At 39.2% G+C, this 23,466-nt stretch overlaps 1 protein-coding gene across 1 annotated transcript; it reads left to right on the top strand.

The window, feature by feature from the left end:
• The first annotated feature begins 1,127 nt into the window (after window positions 1–1,127).
• Nmur2 (neuromedin U receptor 2) lies at window positions 1,128–13,607 on the top strand. The gene is made up of 4 exons (XM_047554803.1): window positions 1,128–1,853; window positions 8,260–8,344; window positions 10,396–10,521; window positions 13,333–13,607. The coding sequence occupies exons 1-4, from the start codon at window positions 1,128–1,130 to the stop codon at window positions 13,605–13,607; spliced, it is 1,212 nt and encodes a 403-aa protein (XP_047410759.1).
• Window positions 13,608–23,466: the final 9,859 nt, after the last annotated feature.

Here is a 23,466-nt window from a genome sequence, read left to right as displayed (position 1 = left end):
CAGATATGCTGGTCTGTCTTCCTGAAACATGGCTTCTTTCTACATCAGGACTTTTGTATTTGCTGTTCCTTTTACTGGGAATACACTTCATTAGCTGTCTTATGACTTACATTATGATTCAGATTTCAGCCCAGATAACATATTCTGAAATATCTTTGACCATCCTTGATAACTATCAATTTTTAATCTCAAATATTAATTTATTAGTTCACATGTATATTTTTAGAATTCCCAACTTGGAAAAAAAAAAGTCCCATAAAGGCTGAGACCTTACATTACTTGTTCACTAATATTTCCCCAAAGCCTAGAACAGTGCCTGGCACAAAATTAATTCTCTGGGAATATTTGTTAAACAATATAAAATTAATGGTGCATATAAGGACATGAGGTATGGGAGTGTAACTTTCCCAGTCATCCTATATCTTAATGGTTGTGTCTGATTCTGAAACCCAGTTGTTTTTTGAGTTCCCAAAAGTGATTGAAATGTCAGGTAGCATGCAGGGAGCTAGATGGCATGCAAGTGTCCTTACAGGCTTGAGATTCTATTGTGCATGTAATCAAAACCAATGCCCCATTGATCATGCTTTCCCCTGAGAGCCAGAAATTTCCAATGCAACAAGATAACTTGAGAAATCTATTGATCTCCTATTTCTGTCATGTTATACAAGTGACATGGATCACTGGAGATCTGTACTCCGTTACTCATGACTATGGAACTTGCATTTGTATTTCCCACAATTTTGCAACATGCTCACCTGGGACTGCCTGCCCACTCATTTGTTCCGGTGTCTCTGTGTGAGCTATTTTCCCAGCTTCTTCCAGTTCTCAGAAATATCTCCCCGTCCTCCCTGCTGCCTGCACAGAGAGCCAGCATGCCCAAGCCAGCTGTCCTCTCAAGCAGTGCAGTCTGACACAAGCTCACCAGCACAGCCTGTCGAGGGGCGGGGCTTCTGTCTCAGGGGCTCTTCAAAAAGGCTCCCGGTGAGAGCAGCCCAAGCTGGAGGCTGAAGCATTCCGTCTCTCCCCGCCTTCTTCACTGAGCCTGTGCTTCTGAACTGCTTCCTCTTTCCTATCTAGCTCTGCTTGAGATCGAGTCACATACCAGAAGACTGAGGTCTGGGATTTTAATGTCAGTGATGGAAAAACTTGAAAATGCTTCCTGGGTCCACCAGCAGGAACTGGAAGATCCACTCAAGAAGTACTTGAACAGCACCGAGGACTACCTGGCCTACCTGTGTGGGCCTCCGCGCAGCCACCTCTTCCTCCCGGTGTCCACGGTGTATGCGCTGATTTTTGTGGTGGGGGTGGTGGGCAATCTTCTGGTGTGCTTGGTGATTCTCCGGCACCAGACAATGAAGACACCCACCAATTACTACCTGTTCAGCTTGGCCGTGTCTGACCTCCTGGTCCTGCTCCTGGGAATGCCCATGGAAGTCTATGAGATGTGGCGAAACTACCCCTTCCTCTTCGGGCCGGTGGGCTGCTACTTCAAGACGGCCCTCTTTGAGACGGTGTGCTTCGCCTCCATCCTCAGCGTCACCACGGTCAGCGTGGAGCGCTACGTGGCCATCCTGCACCCCTTTCGAGCTAAGCTGGAGAGCACTCGTCGGAGGGCTCTTAGGATCCTGGGCATTGTCTGGGGCTTCTCCCTCATCTTCTCTCTGCCCAACACCAGTATCCATGGCATCAAACTCCATTATTTCCCCAATGGAACTTCGATCCCGGGCTCTGCCACCTGTACAGTCATCAAGCCCATGTGGATCTACAATTTCATCATCCAGGTCACCTCCTTCCTCTTCTACATCCTCCCCATGACGCTCATCAGTGTCCTCTACTACCTCATGGGGCTCAGAGTAAGTAGCCAAGCTGACTGGCTTGGGCCGCATTCCTTCATTTTCACTGGCTCAAAGTTCAAAGAAAAACCTAGAATTGGAGAAAGTCAGAACTGGAAGGGCGCAAAGAGAAAAACTGGATGAGGTCAGATGGAAAATTAAGAAGTTAAAAAATTGCCTCAAATTTTAAAAAACCAAACACAACTAACTACATGTCATTTCCTTTAGCTTATCTTTCATTACTCTCTTTTCTATACTTCTTTTTCTCATATATGTGTTTCTGAGAATGAGCTAGAAAACTTACTATGGGACCCAATATGCACATCTTACCCAGGGGAAAATCTGCTTCAGGATATCTGAGGAGGAGTCTCACTTAAAATAAGCACATTAGACTATCTGGGCTTGGTGGACACACTGAAGGACCCTTCCACACCCTGCTGTCTCTTTCCTATATATCCCCACATCGACTGCTTGTGTTAACATTTTCTGTACTAATTTGATTTCAGTAAAATACAAACTATCCCTATTTTATAGTCCAAGAGAGACATACATTTTTAAAGTCAACTACTTTCTTGTGGTTTCTTTGTAATAGGAATATCAAATTAAAATGAAATATAAATATACATACATATAAATAAATATTGATTTATATATCATGAGTTGAGTGATATCAGCTTGGTCTCCTCTTGAGCAGGTGGAGAGTGAGGGGTTGGGAGGTCAACAGACACATGAGATAGAGCAGGAGAAAGTAAGATTAAGAGATATCTGAGATTAAGATAAAGCAGAACTTGGTATGCAACATATCTTAAAACTAGAAGTTACCTTCCTATGTCATGGTGGTAAAGTGGTGCTTTTAAATCTTTTATTTTCTCTGGCACTAAATTAGCTGGGAGAAACTTTTTGAAAAGAGATGAAATGAGTCTGTACAATTCCTAGTGTATTCTGTACCCGAGTTCATAGAGGTACAAGTCTTGACTGTGACAACTCTATACTAATGTAAGGGTGTAGCCTGTGTAACAGTTTTGAGGCCATTTATACTCCCAGGTCCTCAGCTGACACAGAACATGCCTTTAGGCAAGCCACACAGTTCTCCTAGAATGACTTCTCCATTCATAAAATGAAAAGGTCACATAAGATCATGTCTAAGGCTCCTTATAGCTTTAAAGTTCTGTGATTCTCTTTAAAAAGAGGAAAATAAAACTGTAAGGGGGAACAACATGTGAATTACAAATGAGAAAAAAAAATTCACTCACAAAATGTGTTTCAAGATGGCCCTTACAGTATATATATTGTGATAATCAATGTACTCCCATTTCAGTCCATCTCTGATAAAGGGGATTGTCAAAACTGAGTGTCCCATAGGTGAACCTTTGGAGTATCTATTTTCCCTAAGATGAGTGTCAAGGCCTAAGACAGAAGAACAAATTTTCAGTGTCACAGATATCTGAGCACTGGAGTACATCTAAACATACAGAGAGCTGTGTCAGTTTCCCCTCTGGCCTTTATTCTCAGAGTCCTATGTCACCCCTGAGCAAACAGCTCATAGCCATGTCTATTGAATGCTTTGTGCATTTGTTTCACTAAGAGAATACTTACATTACCAATATCAGAGGTCCTATGAGAAACCCCCAGTCAGAACTAATGGATATTATCTCATCCAACCTCAAACAATCACTTATCTTGTCTCCATTGGGGAAAATATTTAAATTTGAATAGGAAACACTGTCAAACCTATTACTTTTGTTCCATTTTTATTTCACTGTCATGAATCTACAGCTAGTTTGTATCAGGAGCTGAGTGACAGCTCAGAGAATAGGTTAAAAACTACCTAGGTTTGCTTACTGTGAGTAATGCAACTTAATGACATCTTATTCTCAGAAAAGATGAGGCATCAGTCAGGGTACCAGAGGATACCAGGAAAGGAACCATCAGCTTAAAAAGTCATTTCTAAAAGAATCTAAACACCTGTAGACTGGAAGCTTGGAAAGTCAACCCTATTCTGTGGAAATGGCCTGAGAGACTTTATACATTTTTGCCTGAATGTCCCTGCCATCCACCACTACAACCTCATTGTCTTTTTAACTCTAAGTTATCCTCTAAGTCATACTTCAGTCACACTTCCTCAAGAAGTTCTCTGGATCCCCTAGTTATATCTGGTCCTGGTTGTAGGTGCTCATGGCTCCTACATTACGATTTATAATTCCATCCTTGTAGAATTCCTTAATTGATTTATTTCTACCAGGAGCTCAGTGAGTGCATGAGACTAAATGACTTCCCTCTTACTGGACTTTAACTTCTGTACATTTTTTTTAATTAATTTCTTTTATTTGTTCTAATTAGTTGTACATGGCAGCAGAATGCATTTATACATTTTGATAGATCATACATAAATGGAGTGTAATTTCTCATTTTTCTGATTGTACATATTGTAGGATCACATCGGTCATGCAGTCATATGTGTGCATGAGGTAATAATGTCTGTTTCACTCTACTATCCTTCCTACCTTTAAGAGGAAAGACTTGGAAGGCTTGTCTCAAAGGGCCTTCTTGATCTATGAGACTTAGAGACACTCAAGCAATTGTAAAGATACTTACGGTACTGACCCTGTTGGCAAGTCTAAAGGTGTGAACGACTCTGGGTCCCACTGCCTTCCAAAGGCAGTAAGCCCACAACTGATGGCATCACAGGCCCAGTGAGAAAGGAGGAAGCCAGGTGTGTGCTCAGACCAGCACTCAGCCATGTCCCGTCATTCCGGGACTTGCCCCTCCACAGACAGAAAGCAGATGATGCCAGAGTCCCTTCCCAGCTAGAAGGGGGCTGTGATGAGGCTGATCTCCTCCTTGTGTTTCTTAAAAGTCACTTTAGTGTTAGCCCTGGAAGGATGCAGGTGTGGACTAGGGCAGAATCCAACCTTGCCATACAAACACAGGCACACTCACAAGTAAATCTTTGGTAATGGATTGTGTTAAGATTGTGGAGATATTTACACAAAATCTATTCTATCTTGACATTCTGAAGCCACATCCCTATAAACTATACAAGTGACCATATGGTGGGATGTTTTCAATCACTATAAACAACTAATTTGGACAAAATGTCAACCTGACGATCTAGCCCATGAACCCCCCCCCACCCCACTCCACTTGGATGTGCTATAGCTGGATGGGGTCAGGAAGGAAAGCTCTGGAACCTCTTGTTACAGTGACCACAATTTTTTTATTCCTCTTTTTGCTGAGCTTTGAAATAAAACTTTGGAGGAAGGCAGAAATAATTAATGATAATAAAGAATATCTACTTTGTTAAACATCTAAAGGGAAATGAAATTACTCAATAATAAAACAGCATTTAATATTGGTTAGGCAAGTTTTTTGGATTTTATTCTATTCTTTCAACCACATCAATTCTGTTGGAACGGTGTATGACATGCATAAAAATTTAGTTTTTCACTCTTCCTCTAATTAGCTAGATGCATATTATAGCCTAAGGAACATGCAAAGTAAGTAGCAATTAATCAGCATGTGACTTTCTTTCAGTGAAAACTACACTTGTACGGGAGCCCAGTTCAGAGAAAGACTGCAACTCTTTTCTTGATGTTTGAGTTAAGGAAATCATTCTGTGGGGTGGAGATATTTCCACTGAGAACTGTTAAACCCAAGCAAGAAGTGACTAATAGATCTCAATATTCTTTCATTATTCTTAATTATGAACTGAAATCGAGTAATGAAGTAAGCATATCTCATACTGACTAATTTTCAAGGACAGGAAGTAATTAAAACCTCCAGTAGATTTGATTGACCGTGCACTGATAAAGTGGATGGTCTGATGCACTACTTTCACCTTGCCCACGTTTTTCTTCTCAGTGCATCTGGTTGCTTTTTTTATCAGATGAGCTCTGTTTTTTGAGCCAGCAGTAGCAGGACAAAGAGTATTTCAAGAAGGAAGTCAGTAGTCCACTTGAGTGGGCTCACCAATGTAAATAAGTAACTCTATTCAAAATAAATTCAGCTTTCATTGCATCTTTTGAGTGGACTTGGAACAACCACCAGAATCACAATAACAGCCATTAGATGTCACTTGTGCTGAGTGTCACATGACAATCACTGAGATATGCCCTCTTTGAGTATTCTTTTACTAGTGTATTAAGAACATCCTACCATCTTTGGTTTCCTCTTCTATTCCTCAATTGCTGCACAGCAATTTCCTTGTTTCTTTTCAAGTTCTGGGGACTCTGAAGGGTCCCATCTCACAGTACTTTCAATCCCTCACTTTATGAAAACACAGGCACATGCTTAGAGCCCCAGTACGGTCATGAGACAGATGACAGGCTTGTTAGCCCTGCAGGTGGACACTCAGGCCCATGTGTCCTGAGAGTTACCTGACTTCAAGCAGCTGATATGTTTGTTAGGGAGACAGAATATGGACTTATTGAACCTTAGAAGCAATTTTTAATGACCCACTGTTCTGGGTCTTATCTCATTTTAAATACTCTTCTAAAATATTCCTTTGAAATGCCATCTAGCCCAGGAAGCTCATTGCTTCTTAAATCAGTTTGTTCCTTTGTTGCACATAATCACACTAACTTCTAATTTACCTTGAATTTCAATCTATCTTGTTGAAAGTCAGACTGATCCTGATATAAGAGGCTAAATTGCCTAAGAGAAAATTAGGGTACTATTAGTAAGAGAAAAAAGAAAGAAATACTAGCTATTAGACTATATACAATAATTTGAAATTTTCTTCCACTTGATGGCCTTATTCAACCAGAGGACTGTCATATTACCCTGAGGGAACCCTCTACACAGTCTGGCAAAACACAAAGCAGTCAGAGATCTGAAAAATCCAGATGTACAGCTGGCCTCTGGCAAAAATGAATCCAGTAAAACATAATGTCAACGACCTGGCTTGTTTCTCTTTCTTCGCTCTTCTTTCTATGGCATTGATTTTAATCTTAAACTTCATATGGCAGCCCACTGGTGGCTCCAAGCTCTCTTTTCATGGTGGGAAAAGAAGGTAACTGTTGTAATTACAGACCTCACATGCAAAGACAAAGGGCTCCCTCTGGCAGTCCCAATAAAAAGAAATTGAATTCCCTTCCCCAGAAGTGCAAGCCAACATCTGAAATCTCATTGACTCCAATTTTCAAGTCATTATGACTGGAGGATAGGAGATCTGATTGAATAAGTTATTTAGGGACAATACCAGGAACTAGAATTAGGGTCATTCCCAGCCAAACTAATGACTAGATGTAGGGCAGGAGTAAATTGCCTAAGAGAAAGTTAGGGTACTATTTAGTAAGAGAAAAAGGAAATAAATGTCAACCAACAGGCAGATATATACTACATTAACCTCCAGATATCTGATGGTAGTTTATCATGAATTCTTAAAGTTTCCTTTGTCTGACTGAACATTTCTACAAAGCAAAATAGATAAAAAATTAGAAAGAAAAATATTTAACAACTAGATAAACAATAAAGACATTTCGTGCTAGGGGAGTTTAGAGGAAGAAAAGGACAATGGACTAAAGTTACCAGGAATAGATGGAATTTGAACCAGTCAAGAAAGTCTACAGTGTTGAAAATTTCAGAGGTTTCATAGTCCAATTAGGATGGATATATTTTAACATTGATTCAGGAAGGCATGCATTTTTATCAGTAATGTCAGTAAAATAGCATTTTCCAAACTGTGCATGTCAAGATTAGACAAGGGAATTCCCTGAAGAGGGTTTGAGGAAGGTATTTAGTCAAAGAAACATTATTTCCCTTTGGCTGCAACAGAGTCGGAGATGTGGGTGTGGAAAGTGGGGAGAGATGGTACCCCATCTCCCTTGAAGAATCCTAATGGCCATTAGCATATCAAAGGCTCTGAGAAACCCACAATGGAACCTAAAACCTTCATAAGACCGGAAAAGTGCCTGCATCTGTTTTCTTCTGCCTGGCTCCCACATGCAGGGGGACTTCACTCTAATAGTTATCTAACAATTATTAGATGAATAAATGGATGAATAAATGAGTGAATGAAAGAGCCTAGAGTACATTCTTTTAAATTCAGAATTTAACACTTTTCACAAAACACCTATTAACATACTACAGATCTAGGGTTTTACAGCCTTGCATATAAAAATACTTGTAGGGCAACTTTGGCCAGCTATCGAGTTGAGTTAGGAGACCTGGATCCAATTCTGCTGCAAGTTTACTATTAAACATATAACATATTTTTGTAATTTTCTAAGTCCTGGGAGTTTTGTCTGTTTGGCTGGGATTTTTTTTTTTGTTTATTTTTGATAGTTGTTTTTGTTGTTATTGATGTTTTCCTTTTTTTTTTCTTTTTTGGTCTTCAAAATAAGTATTAGAGTTATATATCTCAGATATTCAAAGGAAGAAAAAAATTCTTCCCTTTCTTAACATCTCTTTCTTTTTCTCCTTCAAGCTAAAGAAAGATGAATCCCTTGAGGCAGATGAAGTGACTGCAAATATCCATAGACCTTCCAGAAAATCAGTAACCAAGATGCTGTGTAAGTCCCCATTTTGTTTTTGTGTTCTTTTTCTTTTGTTTGCAAGAGCAAAGGATTTGCATTTGGTTCTGACAAAGAGCTGCTGGGGTCAGGCACAAAACTGCCCTGAACTGTAATATCATGGTCTAACTTCCTTGTATTACTCAAGCTTCTAGGACAGGTCTGGATGTTTGCCTTCTGGTTTTGAACCCTCCAAAGGACATGCTAAATTGCATTCATGGCAATACACTTCACTCAGTATGTGGTAATTCACAACCTTTCTTGAGCCTTGGAGCACCATTTTCCACCTCTGTAAAATTGGTTGGTGTTTTACTATTTTGTTAATGAGTATCATTAAACACATGATAAAAGCTCTAATCTCTACTCCAAAAAGTGTATTAATGAGCATATGCACAAAATGTTTTATAATCTATTTCAGGGTATCATGAACACCCTAGTACCCACACATGGACTCCTTGGGATCTTGTAATTCCAAATTAAGAACATCTGACCAGAAGCACCTCTAAGTAGTCATTCTACCTATGATATTCTATAACTTTGTATCTAACAATGTACATAAAACTTTTAAAAATATCCAGGTCCTGAACCATTTATAACATGCCCAAAAGCATGTTATAAAAATATATAATCCAAAAATATATAATCTGTGAGAATTATTGAAAAAGGAGAGAATTATCACCTACTTTCCAAATCAAAACTCAAGATTATAAAGAAATAAATCCTCCTGGTGAATAGTCATATGAGGCACTCAAGGTAAATATGTGGCATTCAAATAACCCGGAAGTCACTGACATTGACCTTTTGATTTTAATAATCATGTCCTTGGGAATCTTTTAGCTTTTATGATAAGCAGTTGATTTATTTTTATTTTTCCTTTTGTCCTACCTACAGTCTTCATTATCTCTTTGATCATAATCTATTCACTTACAAATATGTGAGGTTCACACACTTTAAAGTCACAATGAGATATTTACCTTGGGGGGGGGTTCATTTTATCAGGTATTAAATTTGTATCTCAGGAGATTTACAGATGGAAGCCAGCAGATTAAGGACTTCTTCTTGGGGGATAAGCTCAGGAGCTTCCATAACGCACTCTGAACGGGTTTAATGCCAGCTGGAAATACCCATGCTATTTACTATGACAACTTCGAAAGTGCTCATCAATACAGAGCACTGTAAAATGAATGCCATGTGCCATCACTCAGTCCCAGAAGTTACCAACTCTTAGTTAATGTTTCATTTGTACTCCTCTCTCTCCCACAGGCTGTTAGATTGCTTAGAGACAAATCCCAAGCAGCATGTCTCTGCAAAGGGAACGTGTTACCTAAGTTCATAAGAGGAAAAAAAAAATGCTGTGAAGCTAAAATACCCCAAAGAGAAACTCCAATCATGCCAATCTCCATCTTGAGGGTTGAAAATAAGAAATTGGGAGGAATTCTGTGCTCTAGCAATTTATAATATGGACACATCCCCTCCCAATCTGAAGATCCTTATAAAGTGATATTACGCTTGGGGTTGTTCAATCATCCTCCCTCTCCTTCCCCACACATCACTGGATTTTAAATGATCTAATTCAGAGAAACTTCTAACTATTTCTAGAGTAGCAAGATGGAATCCATACATACTTCTAATTTTGTTATTACTCATGGCTTTAAAAGGACACAAACTGCTGAAGTCCTATAATTTATTTATGTAACCCATTTATAGGACTCCAATCGTCTACCTACAGTAAACTTGATTTTCCACAATAAAGTGCTTTTAAAACTTTGATTTAAATTCAGAACTATTTAAAATATTCTAAAGGAAACTAACATTATATAAGAAATCTTGCACGGTCATTTAGAAAGTGGATCCTAGATCCTATACAATTAATTCTTACATTTGAGCATTATGTATTGGGGTTCCGTGGGATCTAGTTTGCCTGTAACCACAAGAGCTCAGTCAGGGCTGAAGGAAAGACTGCCAAGAGGAATGGCTGACTAGGGCTGAGCAGCCTGTACCTATCCTTGTCTACACTGCCTTTTGCTCTCCAATTCCTCATCTTTTTCCAGTTGTTTTGGTCTTAGTATTTGCCATCTGTTGGACCCCATTCCACATTGATCGCCTCTTCTTCAGCTTCGTGGAGGAGTGGACTGAGTCCCTGGCTGCTGTGTTCAACCTCATCCATGTGGTGTCAGGTAAAGACTTGGTTGGTTTGCCTGTGTGACAAGAGCCCGGGCAACAGGCAATCTGGCTTAGCTGCTGGAATAGAGCAAAATATCAGGGGGATCTGCCCTCCTGGTGTGAAGACATTTGGTTTCAATTTTAGGCAAAGATTGATTCAACATGTTGTTGGTTCAAAAGGAACAGCAGTCTGTTTTCAAGGCTGCTGCGTGGAATACCTGGATTGCAAGCAGGAAAATAGGGGTGTTTTCTTTGGTTTCCCCATGGGATTGGATATGTTCTTATTTAGCAAACACTGTGTCCCTCTAATCTCCCACAGCTCATGAAAGCAGCCAAGGATATTCATGGGCATCAAGATCTGCTTTTAGGCTACTGTAACTCTTCTTGTCAACGACACCTCCAGAATATGATAGAAATCATGGTGGAAAAAGCACCTGACTTGGCACCCTATTTCCACTTTTAATGCTTAGACAGCTGGAGCTGCTTGGCTGCCTTCATGCCAGAGTCTCTTGGCTGTAAAATGGCAACAGCCCCTGTTCTAGATACCAGGGGCTGAAGGTAGAGAGCAAATCAGTGAGTATTATGGAACTTTTAGGCTGTAAGTGCTACCTTTCTGCAATCATCACAAATTGTTATGTGAATATTATCATAAGCCATTTTCTTGTCAAAGAAACAGTCTTACAAGGAGCACCTTGCCCAAAGGCACTTAGCTGGCTAACAGTGCACACAGGGTTCAAGCCCCAGTCATTAAATTTCAATCTCAGGTTCTTCCTGCTAAACCAAAGCAAAGATTGGCCACCAAGGACCTTTTCTTCCCAGGAGGTATGATTGTTAGCCTTAGTCTCTCCCCACTTCTGTCCCCTCCCCTCTGCTAGTCACTGGTTGATCCATGGATTCTTTAGATTATCCAACATATAGCCAGGGGAAAAAGACCAATATATGTGAATTGAGATCCAGATGTGCATAGAACTAAAACAATAGCATAACATGTACCCTAAATAATATTTGTGTTGCTTACTTTGTCACCCCTATTTTGTACTCGGCAGGCTGTGGACAGCTTATACTTGGGCATTAGTAGTTTTATGTTTTCCCATTTACAAATTGGCCAGGGCCAGATTGCAAAAATATTCACAGCTCTTTCTTTATCCTTGGGCTGAACAGGAGAAAAATGGGAGCATGTGAGTAAACCAGAAAACACTGCAAGTCAACATGAGACTGGACTCGTGTTGACTAGACACCACCGCCATTTAAGATTTCTAAATTATGACTTCACTAATGACATTATTCTAATAAGGTCCCATCCCTTCCTCCACCACAAAGCAAACCTGATGAAGTCTAAACTGCTTAAATGATACACAAGAAAACTGACTAGTCTCTTCATCCTAAATATTATAGCATTTGCATTTAAAAGACTATACTCTGATCAAATTAGTAGAGAGTGTTTGCCGTGATCCTGCATAATATAACAATTCCCAACTCAGCACATTTGTATATGTCAAGACTTCTTCCTGCAGAACCCATCCCACTCATCTTCAGTTATCTCCCAGACATTATAAGGTCTGGCTATCATCCAGTCAGTCCCACTAATTTGTTCATGACCATCATTGTCCTGGAGTTTATGCCATTATGTGAATTGCCATAGCTCAACGGTTAGTATCTCCTATTTTGCTCTTAGCAGATATCGTTTGGAATTGCTGTGTTATTAATTATTTAATGTAGTGCAGATCTTGCCTGCACAACACTATCCTAAGTTTGTGGAGAACAGTCTCAATTCACTACTTTACAGTGTACCTTGAAGTTCCTGGACCACAGTAAGGGTTCACTCTCTTTTTCTTTCTTGAATGAACAAACAGCAAATAGCAATGGTCTCTTTCATATTCCTCCCTGCACATCCCATACATATGTACATGGTACTCTGCCTAAATTATGTTAATGAAGATAAGAAGAAACATGTGGCCCACAGTAACTGTGGGTTGTTTTGTAGTCTCAGCCCTTCTGTGGATGGAATCCCAACTTGATCCTCACAATAATGCAGGGAAACAGGTTAGGCTGGAATTTTTATGCCCCATTTTACAACTAGGAGGAAATTGATGTATCAGTGTTTGTCTAAATTTATGGATCAAGACAAGGCCAGGATAGGAAATTAGTTCCTCTGATTCCCAGTCTTGGACTCATTTTGGCCTTGGAGAAATAAAAGGGAACATGATAATAAGGAAGAGTATCTCAAATAGGAAAATGACAATGTACGAGGCATCTCATGGAGAAAATAAATGACAAAACACAATTATTCAGTAAGGCAGAAGAGCCATCAAGGGAAAAGGAAAGGTAGGGAAAGAATGTAGGAGAAAATTTCTTTGAGAAGCGTTTTAGCATTATAAGGAATCTCAGCAGGGACTACGCCTTGACTGATTTCCCATCTCTTCATCACTTGCAGTTTCAAATTATAGATTTAAGCAAAGTTCCAGTGAGAAAAAAAAAAATCTCTTTCCTCTGATACTAAAACATTTTTCATTAATGCTATGGGAACATTTTCTTTAATTAAACAAGTAGGGATCAAAGAAAGTTTCCAAATTTATCAGAGAGATCCTGTGCCAGCCTACATGTTTCCAAGACTCTTTAATCTTTCTGTGTTTGATTCCTAAGTGCACAAGTGATAGATCTGTTTAGAGCATTTTGTATTCTCAATTAAAGCCTTAATATGTCATCGCTTCCAAGAAAGGCACCACCAGGGATTTCAGGTCCTTGTTAAATATTTATGCTTCACCCTCTTGTGTCTCCCACTCACTTTCTCCTCCACACCTCTATTTCAATCCCCCATAATCCAGGGGTCTTCTTCTATCTGAGCTCAGCAGTCAACCCAATTATCTACAACCTACTGTCTCGCCGCTTCCGGGCAGCATTTCGGAATGTCATCTCTCCTTCCTGCAAAAGGTGGCATTCCCAGGATCACCCACAGGGACCACCTGCCCAGCGGAACATCTTCCTCACAGAATGCCACCTTGTGGAGCTGACAGAAGACACAGGTCCTCAGATGCCCTGTCAGTCATCTATCTGCAATTCTCAGCTCTCCACAGACTTCTGCCCTGAAAGGCCAACATGAACAGCACGCTCAGAGGAGCCACTTTTGCAAGGCCTAGATTCTTTGAATTGTATTCCTCCATGCCTCAGCACTGCAGGGAGGGATATTCTGAAATCTATGTCTCCTTGTGTGAAATTAGAGAGAGAAAATTGCTTTTAAAGCATATGTACCTATTTCTAGTTGTTGTGTTTTGTTTTTTTTTTTAACAAATGTGAAAATTCAGATCTCAGTCTAAAAAAAAATGCAAAATTTCCAGATGTTTAGTTATCTTTATACTAACCTAACTGGCTCATGCCCCTTCTCTAGTTCATGAGGACAACATAACTGGCAAAGCATGACTATACTTACAACTAATAGCCACTGGGAGCCCCAGAAGGAAGACCTGTGGGTGTTTTTTCGCTCTGAGTTAAAAAACCCTTATCAGTTTTCCTCTACCATGATCATTTCCCCACTGCCCCACAGGGCGCCATGATAACGTGACTCCTCAGAGTCCTGAAGCCTTTCTGTTTAAGATCTCCCCAGATGACGTGGGAGTGCCCTTAGAGCTGTTAGCCCTGGCACCCCAGCCTCCAAGCCATTATCAGCCCAACCTCATTGAGAAAGGGATCAGATCCAAGTTCACCTTAGAGGAAAACAGAACGGGAAGAGGGAGGGAACTCTGTGGCAGGCTGGAAAAGACAAAATTCACACTACACAAAATCTTAGTTTCACAATTTGGTCCACGTTTGTATTTCTAATTTCTTACTTCATGTACAGTCAGAGGTATGTTGTATTATCTTGGAACAAAGGCAAGTTAAATGGTAAATGCTGGTCTCGAATCCACGAGTCTTACCTACTCAGTCTTCACAATCCACATAATGCTCTGCACACATATAAAATGGGCAAAGGTACTTCCCTAACTCACTGTCCATTATACCACCATGAGTACTCCATTTGAATTGGATCACTTGCTCTTTTTATGCAGGTATGATGGTTTTCCCCACCTGCACATTTTTGCATGTAGACAGACTGCTTTCTTTATCTCCAAATTCCATCTGTTTGCCTACTACCTATCCTTCAATGTACATCTCAATATGGTACCTCCTCCCTGGGGCTCTCTTTAATTTATTCAAATAGATGTGGCATCTTTTTTTGTCAATTTATCTCTCTTCAGCTTTTTCTACACTCTGCTTTGTATTACAATGATTTATATTCTTGCTTTGCCAGAGTGTAAATTTGTCAAAGGCATGACGTATCTTGTGTTCATTTTTTCTGTAACTGGAACCTTGGAGATGTATCTGTTGCAATGGTAGGTGTTCAATAAATATGTGGTAAAGTGAATTGGTTCCACATTCCAATCATTTATTCTCTGAATTTTCCACAAATTGAATGAATAATCCCATTGACAAATGAGAGTAGTGGTGTCCGACATCATCATTTACTAACTTAATAGTGATATTTAAAGTGATTCAACATTAAACATTTCTTTTGCTAATTAGAATCCAACCTTAATAAATTAGAATTTTCCAGTGATGGTTTACATTGGTGAACACAATTACCTGGTCATTTGAAGATTAAGTTGAAAAGATTCAGAAAAACCAAATTTCAGAAATAGAGGACAATTGAGTTTCATCCCCTTGACAGTGGAAACATTCTGGAAGAGAACCTAATGGGTTATTATCCTTAATATCAATGACCAGGACTAAAAGTATTGCACCCACAGTGCATGGATAGAAAAATAAATAACACTCAAGCTGAAGCTAGTAATTTGGTTGCTTGACTAAAATTTTGGGGTTAACATTGTTTGTTTTCTCCTCATCTTTTCCTCTTAAACATTTACATTCAAAAATTGTCATTTACTCATTCATTCTTTCATTCAAAAAGTCTTCACTTAGTGTCCATCGGGTGGCATGCATTATGCTGGGTTATAATTTCCTGGCCTTGGAAGTTTACGTCTAGTAGAAGAGATTGTTACTTTTGAAAACCTTCACCTGATTATTTATGTCTAGTAGTGAAGTGTGCTAGAAAGTAAATATTATACTTTGTAACTGCTTATAAAATGGGGTCTGACCTGGTCTGGTTATGTTAAGGCTTAATTAAGCCCAGTTTGACCTATTCAGGAGGAAATTAGGTTCAAAAAGACAAAAAATAGTTATCCACATACATGTGCACATATAGATATATAAGAAGTATATACTTCCAAATGAAAATTGACAGATCATAAATCCTAGAATTATACAATATTTCACACAAAGTTAAAACAAAGTAAAAAAAAAATTTTGTTCTCTAATGTTATTAATGGTTGACCACATGATCTTTTCATGAACACCTTCAGATCTCTGAACTTTAGTGACAGAAGAAACCAGATAGTGAACATTAAAAAAACACTAGTAATCTAATTCTTATGTAAAGAGCTGGTGATTTTTTAGCTCTGCGGTTATCCACAAACTTAGCCAACTGAAGCAATAACATTTGGAATATCGCTTGCTAAATGAGTTACTCCTACTTGAAGAAACAGCACAGATTTTTAACCTGAGATCCATAAACAAATGACAGAAAACCCAAGAATACCCTGAAATTTTATTCAAAATTCTTGGTATGCGCTTCCCCCCTTGAAGAGAAGGTTTATACCTTTAACAAGCTCCTCAAAGTTGTCTGTGACCTGAATTATTATAACCACTATTGGAAATTGACCTTAAATCTTACATAAAGATTATTTTTGAGGAATGAGTTTTAATTGAATAGAGGCATTGTAGGAAAATTACAAAGTACCATGATTTCAATATATAAATTCAGTATGTTTAAGTATCAGCTGTTCAGTCGTGTATTGGTGACTGGCCTGGACTGACTTTAAAAAAAAAAATTATCAAAATATTTAGGACTTTTTCATATCTGTCAAATGAGTGATAGGTTGAAATCAGTCACAGAAGCAATATTTATACCATGGAAATTCGCAAGCACTCTGAGTCAGGGCTTTTTTCCCCTCAGAGAGTTGGCTTATCAGCACCCCACTAGCTATTAATAAGCTGGCTTGCTGCCAACCTGCTGTGATACGTGTGGTTTGTTTTTAGAATAAATGCTCAGTAACACGGATATAATTATAGAGCACTTTAAGTTGTGGTTTACTTATCAGGAAAAAAAGTCAATGGACCAGATTTTTTGACCCAGAGTTACCAGATAAAAGTAGGCTAAAGCATGCTAATGATGTCATGAAAGCCTCATCAGCATTTTATAAAGAACCTAGAGTGGAACTAAGACTCTTGGATGCTAATATTAATATATTAGCTCAGAAAATAGCAATGGATCTACTTGCTATTATCCCTATTGATCTAAAGGTTTTTTGGGGTTTTTTTGGCTTTTTTGAGGGTGGTTGCTAGGGATTGCGCTCAGGGGCACTCAACCACTGAGCCACATCTCCAGTCCTATTTTGTATTTTATTTAGAGACAGGGTCTCACTGAATTGTTTAGCACCTCGCTTTTGCTGAGGCTGGCTTTGAGCTCACCATCCTCCTGCCTTAGCCTCCCAAGTCGGTGGGATATAGATCTGTTTTCAAACATCCCACAAGATTCACTGTAGAAGATGAACATTTTCCACATTCTTCTCTCATTGGCTGTTGACATTTTTTTTAATATGTCAAATGTACTGTAAGAACATTAAAGGAAGGTCAAGATTACTCTAGCTTATGGAAGCCAAGGCAAGCAAACATGGAGTGTCCATTCATCCAATCCGGTCCCTTTTCCTTCCCCAGCTCCTTTAGGTCATTAAGTGACATTTAGATTCAACTTTAGAAACACATGTATGTTATATTTTAAAACTTGCTTCTTTGAATATTTTCCCAAGAGAAGGAATATTATCACAATTCATTCTTTCCTTCGTAACTATTGAAAATTTTAGTGTAGATCCTGACGTTCTTCCCAATTCTTTAATACCAGAACTGGATGAAGCTTTACTTCATGTTACGGCTGAGTCCTCGCGGCCTCACCAAGAAAGAAGGGCTGCCATTTTCCTCCTCTTACAAATAAGAGAACAAGGCTGTCCTCACTTGACTCTTGGAAATGAGAACCTCGGAGACACAACAGAAGGTGCTGCTGTCTCACTGAGATATCTGCAGGTCAGGAGGGGGAGTTTCCAGCCTGGGACCTTCAGGAGACTCAGTGGCAGCCGGGGGCGTAGCTTCTCATGGGGAGCACATCACACGGTCAATCCAAAAGGTAGGGGCCCAGAAGTCCAGTCCGGTCACCACAAAGGTTGAAATGTATGATATTACCAGAAGTGGGTGAAGAATCAGGACTAAAGACCACCTAGTAGGTGACAGGGCTAGAAACACAGAGCTGTCTGACCCCAAGTCTGGCCTCTGCATGACACTACACCAACTCTACACATAAGTCTATTTCATTGACATCACCAACACAGCCTGTCAATTTAATGTCATCCCTAAATATTGACATCTCCCCACTAAATCATTAATACAGAACAGATAGTAAACAGAACAGGTAAGAACATGGACAGAGAGCCAGATGCCTGGGTTCAATCCTGGTTGGGACAATGATTAGCTCTATGTGACCTTGTACAGGTTACCTAATCTCTCTCTTTCTATATATATACTTAATCTATCTCTCTCTCTATCTCCCTTCCTTCCTTCCTTCCTATTTATTTATTTATTGACATCAGGAAGCAGGGCTTTTTTCTGCAACACAGCGGAAACATGCTTTGCCACCTGCCCCGGACCTAAATTGTTATGTATCAGGTACTGGTCAGCAATGCCCCTTGTGGACCCCGTGCAGGGTTCTAAAGACAAACCAGAGCCCCAAAATTCTGAACTTTCTTCCCATAAACACACCCATATCATTATTTACAGAATTCACTTTTATAGTGGTATCAAAAATTATACTAAAAATTTATCACTAAACTAACTTTATTATATTTTTCCCTCTTTGCTAAATCTCTTCACTGTCCCCACAACTTCTGCTCTCTGTATGTAGCCCCATTCCACACCTACAAAATTGAGAAAATGATAATACCTAGTTTCTGTGAGTTTTAAATTAGTTAAGATACTATTTGCAATACTCTTGGGACAGTGGTTAACACTCAGGAACTGCTGTGATAAATGTCTGCAAAAACTGACAACAGGAATGACTATGGTTTCATGAAGATATATTTTTAATGCCATATTTCACTTTGTTTATAGGTTTCAGACAATGTTACTTTTTGAGGCAGCACTCAAATGAAAAATTTAAGTGAGCTCAACACAAGTAAACTTGTCAGGCATTTTTTGCATTTATTTCTACCAAATAAACAAGCTGCCTCAGATTCCATCACCAAGAGCTAGGACTTCATTAGTAATGAAGGCACGGATGTATATTAGAGAGTGCTTCTCAGTTACAAGGAAGATTAATCAATATGACGGTAGGGCCGTCGACCAATGCCGAGCAAAGGCTGCTAAGAACAGCTAAGCACATTAATTGTGTTCTAAGACCTTCCGGCCTGCTGTCATCTGGGAAGTAAGTGCCTGAGACTTGGCTCTCAGTATTAGAAGACAGAGGGTTAAGGATGCTCTCACCTGGTCGTTAACTGCACAGACACCAAGCTCAGAGGTGAAAACACGGGGCTCACTGACACAGTTTTCAAGACATGGAGAAATGGAGTTTCAGGAACACCATGTCTTTGAACAAATGTCACAAATTACTCTGAGGCAGATTCAGAGCCATGTGCTTTACATTTCTATCAAGTCAGCTTTGGAATCATTCCCACTTTACAGAAGAGAGAACTGAGGCTTGAAGAGACTGAGTTACTACCCATACCAGTCAGTAAGTGTAAGGCCCAGGACAGGTGGCCACAGGTGACCTGGAACCTGTTTGTGACTGGTAGGCAGATCATATTCCCTCCACCCTGTCTCACCCCTGCAAATACCAGACACATGCCAAGTGGCAGTCACTGACATTGAAATAAAACCACGGAGAAGAAAAAAGTAAGTCCTTGTCCTCGGTCTATTTCATCTATTGATTCTATGAGAATTAAGCTTCACTGATCAAAAGGGAATTTACCCACATTCTTCTATCAACTTACTCTGGCCCTGATTCATCAGGAACCTACAGCTTCTTAAGAACTCCTATGTATCTTAGGAAATGTACAGAGGTTTAGAAAGTAAAAAAGTCTTCAATATTATCAACAGTGTTTTTGTATATCAGTAATAGCTAGATTTCCAAATTCCTGTACTATAGGTTTTCATTCACTATTTTAACCCTCCTAATAATCCTAAGAGATGAGCGCCTTTGTGACATCTGCACCATTGAAGAAACTACACTGAAACAGAAAAGTTAAGTGATTTTCCCAAGGTCACACAGCTAATATGTACTGAAGATGGGATTTAATTCAGTTGATTCTAAGTATATAACTCCAGATTTTTGTTACAAATCAAGACTTCCTGTCTAATGCACAGAAAGGAAAGGTGGCTTATCCAGCATAAAACAGTGAGGGACAAGTTAGTACCAGGACTGATTTCTCTGGTCTCAAGATCATAGGAGGAGCTAAAAAAAGCACCTACAGCCTGTGTAATTAGCATAATTAATATAACAAACAGCATAATTCTTCAATGTATAATAGTGGTCTTTGAACCCCATCAAAGAAAATTTCATGAACAGGTTTTCTTTCTAATTTGATTAGCTTTAAAATTTGTTTGTAGCCTCAACATAGATACCAGTCCTTGACAGCACAAATATGTAGCTTTCAAACATGCCAAGGTATAAGCATGAACCAGAAGCAGAGAGAAGATTTGCTCTGAGATTTTAAAAAAACCTAAAATCATACTTTGACTCAAATTGAAAGTCTAAGAATTTAGTCTTCCTGTTCCCTATAGTTTTCACCTCCTAAAACTGTCATCTCATAATGGTGTAAAAGAGTGAAATTGCACTGGACACTTTAAGATGCCAAGGCAGACTGTATTCAACATGATTGTAATAAGGGAGAGAGACTACACTCCACTCTGAATGTGACCTAGACAAATGGGATATTACCGAAAGCTGGCCCTTGTCTCTACGCCAATCCAATAATGAGGACACAGTTTTGAGAGAAAGGAAAAGAAGTTTCAGTGCTTTGCTAGCAAAGAAGAAACACAGGGGACTTCAGTCCCAGAGGCTATAATTCTCTCCATTAGGAGAAACGGAGGATTTTTTTAAGAGGTGATTCAAAGTCAACATTCCATGTGTTCTCTGTCTGGAGTTGTAATTCACTTGTTAAATTAGGAGGAAGCCATTTCTGAGAACTTTCTGGTGATATCCCCAAAGCTAAATTACTTTATTCCCAGGGTAGGTGTGTGCTCAAGGACAGATAACTCTGCCTAGGATGGGGAAGAAACTATATCCTAGCCCCTGAAGAGATTTTTACTGTCTTTTGTTATCTAATTGGAAGGTATGAGAAATGCTATTCAACATGCTCCATCTAACTATGTCCAGAATTATGCTCTTCTACAAAACAAAGAATCCAAACAAAAATGTCACCAATGCTGAGAATGAGAAATTGGTCTAGAGGAAAGAGTTTGACCCCCTTAGAATAGATTGTGATTGTTAAGAAAGATTACCCAAAATACAAGAGCTCTTAGAGAGTACGACCAAACTATCTCTTTGTTGGAACAGGAAGCAAGATTCAGGAATTACACAGTGTTCCTGAGTCATGGGTCACTGGTGGATCCAGAGGAAGATCTAGGACCGAAGACTACTGGTGCTGTGCTTTGGATCTGGAGTATTTCCCAAAGGCTTACGATCCGCAGAGCAGAAAAGCCCTTCAAAGGCAGGGATTTGAGGAAAAATCATGAAGATTCTGGTCTCCTCAGTGGATTAATGCTTCAAGGTTCATAACTGAATGGATTATTGCTGGAAAGCTTAAAGAAGTAGGGCCAAGATGGAGAAGCTAGGTCACTGGGGAAGACCTAGGAAGGCTTTATTATTTGCTGATGAATGTTGCCTTAGTAATTTTTCAAATGAGAAATAATTTAAAATCATGCAACTGTAAAATCTACACCAGTGTAAGCAGCCTGTAACATGGTCCCCTGTGATGACCCCTACCTCTTGGTATCCATGTCCTCACATAATCTCTTCCCCCAGCGTGTGGGCTGGACTTATTGACTTGCTTCCAACATTCAGAACATAGCAGATATGATGAAAAATCGCTTGCAAGATTTTATTACAAAAAAAACTGGCTTCTCTCCTGGGCATTCTTTCCCTCTTTCTCTTCTGCTCCCACAGAGCTCTCTCTCTCTCTCTGGTGAAATCAGCCACCAGTCAGTTTGGCAGCAGAACTTCCTCTGACAAGCCCCAGGTGACTGTAGCACTTGTGGTTACCTTACAGAGTCTCACAAGAGACCCTGAGCCAGGGTGCTCTACATGAGCCATGTTTGATTCTTGATCCACAGAGACTGTATTATAATATAGATGTGGAGCTTTAAGCCACTAAGTACTGGTGTAATTTGTTAAATTATTGCTGCTATTGGGGAAATGTAGCAATATTGAAATGGTTTAAGAGAAGTAAAATAATTCAAGTATTAGCATAGCTTTATAACCTAGAAACTTTCAAACCATCTAGAGACCATCTTATTGAATTGAATTTAATTGAACATAATTGGACCATCATTATAGAATTAACTCAAATGTCATTCAGACTCGACCTACTCTGGGCATATTTATACAGAAAAATCATTTTAATTTATATGTTTTAAACTCTCCAGACATTACAGAGAAAGTAAAGGAAATAGCACATGGTTGTCCATAATTCCTATTGCGTTTATTTATGCACTAGAAGAAACTGTCATTTACAAAGTAAAAGAAATTGCAAAACATCTAGTTAGTATAGTTTTTATTCATATCTAATATACTTTCAGAGAAAATACTAAAGACTCCCTAGAGATATTGAAAAAAATACTTTACCACCCCCAAGTGGACACACAGATTATTTTTGCAGAAATAAAATTTAAATTGGCATTGTAGTAAAAAAATAGTAATAATAACTCAGCAGATTCAGGATCTCAGAGGGCTGAAAACTTGAAACTGTAGAAATTTAAAATTTAGAGTCCTAGAACTAGTGACATATTTGAGTTCCCACTACCATTTATCTTGTGCTTATTGTTTAGTTATGTTAGTTAAGAGCTTACCAAGGCACTTCGTTTTCTTTTCTGATAACTCCACTTAATTTGTTCTAGAACATCTTGTGAAATGGCAAACTACACAAGAGCTCTCATGGCATTTACACCATTTTTTTTTTAAATACATATTTTTTAGTTGTAGATAGACACAATACCTTTATTTATTTATTTTTTTAATGTGGTGCTGAGGATTCAACCCAGTGCCTCACACGTGCTAGGAAAGTGCTTCACCACTGAGCCACAACTCCAGCCCTCATCTACACTATTCTTAATGTTGCGATTTTCAAAAAACGAGAAACTACACTTTCTAGATAGCATATTCAAAATAACTCTGAAAGCTAGATCTTATCCCTTCTGGAGTCTGACCCCCAAATTCCTCCAACTGTCAGTTCCCTTGTGGACTCTGATATGCAAAGGGCCCCTGTGAGTCTTTAAGACTCACAAGTTTCCTAGGTTCAGTTGTGAGTCATGTCTGAGCGTTCAGTTTTAAAATTTCAAATTAAAATTCTAAATCAACTCCTTGTCTGCATCAGTTTCACAAGGAAGTCTTGTAACATGATTTCAGAACAAGACCGGAGTTTCTATCCCAGTCAAGAGTTTTACTCCTGCTGGGAGGGACAGAGCTACGTATGCATCAGCTTTAGGACTCCTTTTGCTTCTTCAGCTAATGTCAAAACCCTTGTTTCTCAAACTGTGACCAGTGGGCTGCCTGCTTTGGGACCACTCGAAGTTTATTAGAATAATACACCTGAACTTACTGAAATGGA

Source organism: Sciurus carolinensis, chromosome 6 (genome assembly GCF_902686445.1).
Source record: "Sciurus carolinensis chromosome 6, mSciCar1.2, whole genome shotgun sequence".
NCBI lineage: Eukaryota > Metazoa > Chordata > Mammalia > Rodentia > Sciuridae > Sciurus > Sciurus carolinensis.
Note: the sequence above shows the minus strand (reverse complement) of the source record. Positions and strands in the feature narration are given on the sequence as shown.